This window comes from Lolium perenne, chromosome 1 (assembly GCF_019359855.2).
Source record: "Lolium perenne isolate Kyuss_39 chromosome 1, Kyuss_2.0, whole genome shotgun sequence".
Taxonomy (NCBI): domain Eukaryota; kingdom Viridiplantae; phylum Streptophyta; class Magnoliopsida; order Poales; family Poaceae; genus Lolium; species Lolium perenne.
The window spans coordinates 123,296,631-123,303,432 of NC_067244.2; the positions used below are offsets into that span (position 1 = coordinate 123,296,631).

At 48.9% G+C, this 6,802-nt stretch overlaps 1 protein-coding gene across 1 annotated transcript; it reads right to left on the reverse strand.

The window, feature by feature from the left end:
• Positions 1-1,335: 1,335 nt before the first annotated feature.
• Positions 1,336-2,257, reverse strand: LOC127300740 (uncharacterized). Its single transcript, XM_051330900.2, has one exon. It carries the CDS (start codon positions 2,159-2,161, stop codon positions 1,622-1,624), a length of 540 nt encoding a protein of 179 aa, XP_051186860.1. The 5' UTR covers positions 2,162-2,257; the 3' UTR covers positions 1,336-1,621.
• Positions 2,258-6,802: the final 4,545 nt, after the last annotated feature.

The following is a 6,802-nucleotide window of genomic DNA, read 5'->3' on the forward strand; positions in this document are numbered from 1 at the left end:
TGGATCTCATGATTATGTCATGGATCACTCTAAACCTCTATTTATGACCCACAACATGAAGAAACGTAGAAACATGCTCTTCCACAAAGGTGCTGACCATTTTAAAAAGTTCAAAGAAAGGTTGTTCTTCTCACCTAAAGCATTTGGACAGACTCTACATTGTTGGAGTGGTAGATGTAGTTCAGATTTACAATCCTCTACGAAACTTAGTGTAACATAAAACCATATGTGATCAGAGAAAAGGTAGCACCTCCGACATAACAAACGAGGGAGATGAGCCAGGGTCGAAGAAGAAGTAGAAAAGCTCATGCCTTCGCTAGACATTACACTGCACATCTGGTCGCAAAGACGATGAATGCGAGCTCCTTTTCCAGACAACCGCGATCTGGTACTGAAGTAGAATAAATCAGCCGATGGGGGTAGATTTACGTCCCACCCTCCCGCATCGAAGGGGGGCGGGGGCTTTGCGTTGGGGAGGTGGCCAAATGGAGGAGGTGACACCAAGCTTTCGTGCGAAAGATAACTGGGATTTCGCGGTCTCCCATCGAGCTCTTGCGCACAAGAAGCCTGGCTCTAGAAAAAATGCCAATTCGACCGTTCCAAGCGGGGCTAGCCGTGAAGTGTTTTAAGGGGCGTGCGAGCTACAAATCATACTTACTACAATCATCCAATCATACACTTTTTGCATCTAGTAGCCTGTTTGGTGGGGATGCGAGGTACCAAACACACCCGCATGGGCTTTCATCGGGGTCTTGATTTCAACCATAGCTTGCACAGTTTGATGCGCGACCGAAGGCCACATCTTGCATCCATCAATGTCTTGGCCGCTGCTTTGTGCGATCTTGGCTCCCCGTGGGGAGCGGGCATATTCGTGCTATACTGGTAGTGGTACTTTGCAGTTAAGTAAGCGGACGAACTAACTAGTTAATGCGGAGTGTCGACATTTCGCCCCCATCGTCCCATCAGCCTGCCTAGCTCACGCTTTTCTCCACCCTCTCTGTCTTTCCTATCCGTTTCGCACACGATTTGTTAACAATTTGATTCTCCGCACGTCCAAATCTGTCCCCAACTCCCCCGATAGACTAGACTAGGCTTTTTAAAATCCGCTTTGCCAGTAAGTAATCCCAACAGCACACTCTACCTAAATCTAATAATCTCCCGAGAATCTTTACCAGGTATTCGCACCAACCAGTTCTCTCTGCTCGTGGCAGATGATTATAGTTTCTGTAGTAAGTTGGTAGTGCTGCTCTCATCAGTGCTGTAACCAGGAAGAAATTAGTGGACGGCACATGGAAATAGGTAAGCAGGAAGAAATTAGTGCAGGGCACATGGCAGTTGCTAGTACTGGTAGTACTAATCATCATCTTGTTAAGCAGGCATCGATTGGGTGGTAGTACATGGGGCCTCTCCGGGGAAAACTGCCAAAACCAGAGGCTTAACCAATAATCTCTACCCTCTTCCGCGTCTCATCGTCGATCATCACAAGCTAGTTAAAAAAAAGAGAGAAAATAGAAGAAGAAAGAAGAAAGAACTCATCAAATCAGTCCATAAGGCGGGCCTCCGTGATTACTAAAGTGACCGCTCGAAAAGATCGCCGTGTTTGTTCCTGGCGGAGGATCAGTCAGTCCTGGAAGCCGGTCTTCTCCCAGATGGCGTTGCGGACGCGGCGCAGGTCGCGGCCCTTGAGCGTGCGGCCGGCGCCCTCGCGCACGGAGAAGGACGCCGCGGCGCGCTCCCGGCACATGAGCTGCTCGTGCGGCGGCACCCACCCGCCGCTCTCGCCGTACGCGTCCCCGCGCTCGTCCGTCGCCCACCGCCCCGCGCTACCGCCCCCGCCGCCGCCGTACTCCGCGCCGAGGATCTTGGACCAGTCCGGGATGTTCACCGGCATCGACGCCGGTCCGCCACCAACGCCGGCGGCGGCGACCTCCCTCGGCGCCGCGGCGCGGGGCCTAGAGGCCCTGGAGGCGGGCGCGTGCGCGGACGACAGGGCGCGGCCGTACGTGTCGACGGGCGAGGAGGACAGCGCGCCGCCCGCGCCCCAGATGATGTCGGCCTCGTCCAGCTCCAGGGCCGGGTCGGCGGCGTGCTGCAGCGGGCGCGCCGGCGCGAAGAGGCGCTGCCCGGAGGCCATGGAGAGGCTGCTGCTCCGGCCCGCCATCGTCGTGACCGTGCCGGTAGTTGGTTCGCGATTCGGCGTCGGCACACACGGCGTGTACGTTCTCGTGTGTTGTGCGTAAAGTGTATGCGATGGCTGGCGTCTCGTTGAGTTGTGGTCTCGCAACCGGCGGGTTTTTATAGCGGCGGGAAGAAGGGGACGGGAGTGGCGCTGTGGATAAGGTTCGTTTCGCGCAGTTACCTCGACGGGACCCGAGGTTCCGCGTATTTACCAGACCTGCCATCCGCTGCTGCCAGTAGTACTCTACTGCGGTGGCATGGGAGCAGTGTACCCCCGTTTCGTCGTTTGCGAGTGAGTTCTCTCATACGGCATACGGGACCAGGACGACGACGGAAATGGCTTGGTTGGATTTCGCCGAGGCATGGGCGCGGTGTATAGCGTTTTTGCACGAGAAGTACATTGGCTCTGCTGGCGATCCAACGAACCCATGAGACCCTGTCCTCTTCCAAATGCGTAGGCACATCACGGACATGCGTACGCAGATCACACCAATTCGCTCCTTCTGTAACTGATTTTTGTTGCGACGTGTTGGGACTTGCTATGGGGCATGTCTTGGCTGCCGGTTTGAAAAACAAAGGCACTACAGCCTTTTATTAAACTACAACAAACTCTAATCTACAAATATATAAAAGTTATTGGTATAATATTATCATCATTAGAAAGTGTTTTTCAATACGAAATCCAATAATACTAATTGCATACAAAATAATCAATATTTATTGCTTAATATTCGATCAAAGTTCTTCTTCAAATACATGCGCACCTTATTCATCGAAACCGAGGTTTTGCCAAATCTACGATACTTAACTTGGATTAGAGAGTAGCATAAATTTGGTAGGAACCAGAACTATATGGTCACACCTAACACAGAGATACAAACGGTTACGTGGGGTGACCACTGCAATCAGGTATTGCTTAGCTTTGCAAGGAGGTCCCTCATGGCTTTTATATAGAAGGCCAGGTCTCGGGTACCACGTTACTCGAGTCGTATACAAACTAAATTCTTCCTTATATGAACTTACCTTAGCCTCATTGTTTAGTTCTTGAGACTCCGGAGTCCATACGTGTTATGTTTCTTGTCATGGGTTTCATGGGCCCTTAGTTATATGGAACCGGGTATGGTAATAACATATGCTCGGTAAGGTATGCCCACATCAAACGGTGTGCTAATTCTCAGTCGTTTGAGATTAAGTTAGAGCTTATTCAACTACATAGCAGTCAGTTTTGCTCACACATGAATTGTATGACACTTTGCTGATTGTTCCTGCTGATGCTATTCAGTTGGGTATTATCAACGAGGCTTTGCATTATTTTAGTAAATCCACTAGTTTGTATGTTAATTAACACGATGACGTGGGCTTAGCCTAGTGGTTGGGGTCGCAGTGGCGCACCCCAACGACCGGAGTTCGATTCCTGTCAGGAACGAATTTCGGATTTGTCACGCCCAAGTCCCGCTTCTACTATATCAAAAAAGTGTCTAGTTCCTCCTAGACACGATTTCATTTTTTTATGTTAATTAACACAAGTCATGTTGCCCATAAATGTTTTTGAGGAAGATATTTATGTGTTGGCTCAAGGTTTTGGGTGTACTATTGGCTATATGCCTTCACTTATCTTGTACTGTCTTTAGGTACTACAATGCTAAGAATTCAAGACCTGCTCCCTTTGGTGGATAGGTTGGAGAGAAGGTTGGTTGCTACCTCTACCATTTATGCCTATGGAGGGAGATTGTAGCTGATAAGATCCTGCCTTAGTTCCATGCCTATATTATTTTTGTGTTATTTGGATATTCCTCTTGGTATTGTTACACAACTCAACATGATGATTAGACATTGTCTTTGGAGTGATAGAAAGGCATATTGAAAAGTTAAATCATTGGCAGCTTAGGATATGATTTGTAAGCTAAAGGAAAAGGGAGGTTTGGGAATTTTGGATTTCAAGAAACAAAATGAGGCTTTGTTGATCAAGCATTTGTATAAGTTCTTTAATAAGAAGTATATACCATGGGTGAATCTATTCTGGAATTATTATCCCAATGGAGTGCCACTCTTTGTTGCTCATTTTGGTGGAGTGATGTAATGAAGATGGTTGACAAATACATGGCAGTCTGTATTTCCAAAGCTGGTAAGGGGGACTCCATTCTGTTTTGGCATGACTACTTGAATAGTTTACACTCTTTTGCTCTGGATAGCCAACTCTCTGTTCAGGAAGTGATCTTATATCCAAACAGAGCCAGTTTATTCTATAGACCATTGTCACAACAAGATTTTGAGGAATATAACATGATGGAGGTTTTTGTCAATTCCGTGGTGCTTGATCCTACCAAGAAAGACATCTGGTCAACAATTTGGAAGGATGGCATATATTCTGCTAATTGCTGAACAATATTATACCAGATTCTTTGCACACCTTACTACCAATAAGCTTTGGTCTTGGATCTAGAAATGCAGAGTTCAGTTAAGAATTGAGGTCTTTGCTTCACTGCTTGTTAATTATAGACTGAACACTAGAGATATGCTAAGGAGGAGATATGCTAAGGTGCTCTATCCAAGTCATGCCATAGAGGATTGGGTTTATCTGTTTTTTTATTGTAATTTCAGCTGAAGGATGTAGGCATATCTGCAGATTCCCTAGGTAGATGTTCATTGCTGTTAGGACATATTTTCACAAGCCTTTTCTCACAGAAGTGGTAGTCTTAGCATGTTGGCACATCAAAAAACAAAGGAATGCCTCTATTTTGGAAACATTAGGCCATCCTTTTGCTCCTGGCGTCGGAACTATATCCATGAAGTCACATTACATGTACATAGGATGAAAACCAAACATATTCCAGCTTTCACATTTTGGATCAATGGCTTGTTGTAATTTTCTTCCGTTCTTTCTTTCTTTCTTTCTTTTCCTTTGCTTGTACAGTTGTATAGTGTGATGTATTACAATGAAAGGAAATAAAATACCGTGGGGGGTTTTGCCCCAGAGTTCTTGGTCAAAAAAATCCCGTGGCTTGCAAAGATTTTTTTTCTTCAATTGCAACTGAAAAACATGAGAGGAGATCCACCTCAAAGACATGACCCTCCGCAAACCCCGTGTCGCTTCTAAGAGGGCGACCCAAGAGGGATCCTAGCGCCGCTGTCCCCTCCCCCTCCTCCCCCTCGTCCCCTTCCTCGCAAACGTGTTCGACTCGACAACGACAGTGGAGGCGTGGCCTCCCGCGGTGGAGGCGTCCCTGGGGCCGCGACCGGGAGCTTTGCAGGCAAACTCGGCGGGACACCTATTGGCAAGAAAGAAGGATAAGCTAGCCATGATTGAGGCGGCATCATCTGACAGGGCGAAAGCTTCGATCAACAAGTGCCTCACCGATATCTCGATGACTTTCTCATTAGGTACCTTGTTGTTGAAGCAAGAAGAGAATATCGTGATTGAGAAGGAGAGAGTCAATATGATGAAAAGGAAGGAGGAATTCATGATCCTAACCACCGAAACTTAGAGAATGGACCACGAAGTGAAGGAGATGCATATGTTCTACCACGACATGAACTTGCAAGAAATTGGTGTTCGAAGGGCGGCGGTGGTGTCAGCATTAGTAGGAGAGTCAGCACGTCATCGACGACTGCATCCCCGATGACATCGGTGATTGCCTTCGCGGCGGCATAAACATCGCCCACTACGCCTACGCCCGCGACGACATCGGCCACCACATCTGCGACGTCGAAAACAACTTCGGTGCCGAGAGAGCATGCCGACGTCGTGGTTTCAAACGAGGCCAAGCCACCGTCGACATTTGGAACCAGCCCATTCTTCTAGGTTTATTTGTGCCTCGGTTCTATAATATTCTCTCTCCCTCTCTATCGTTCTACAACGAGGATAAAGACTTCCCGTTTATGCATAGCTACAACAAGCTCCAAGGTTGCAAGAAATGGGACGACCTCCTCCACATTCTCTTGAAGGACGGGGAAGATGTGTCGGTCGATCCAGTCGGCGCCTTCACCGGGCGCCCCCATTGGCAACAAGAAGGCCAAGGCCGATAGGAATGCGACGCCGGTATTGGCAGCCATAGACACCTCCATCGAGAAGATGATCACCTCGTTCTCGGTGGAGGAAAAGGAAGCTACCGATAGAGCCGCCGTCGTGTGGAAGGCCATCCTCGACAAGCAAGATGCCAAGATCAAGTTGGAGAGGGAGAGGGTGGAGGCGGCGAAGATGGAAGCTCACGCCGCTGCCTTGAAGGCCACCAACGAAGCGACGCAGCTATCGTAAATGTCTCAAGAATCGAAGATCTTGATGGCTGACATGGAGAAGATGAACTCCTTGGCGCGGGCGTGGCACGAGGTGTATCGCGAGCGCATCGGCCAAGAGGTGATGGTGGCGCGAGCTGCGTCGGCGTCTCCCCCGGCACCGTCCACGTTCATGTCTACCCCGGCACCGTCGACGTTCATGCCTCCCCCGACGATCGTGGATCCTGTTGCAGCGACGGAGCTGCCGCCGGCTGCCGATGAGGAAGTCGTCGAGGTTGCGCCGCCCGTGACCTCCTTCATGTGATCATGTGATCATCTGGCTTGAAAAGCCTTTTTTTGCGCCGGAAATGGCGATCTGGTGGCCATGTGTTGACTCAAACTTCTTATTCCA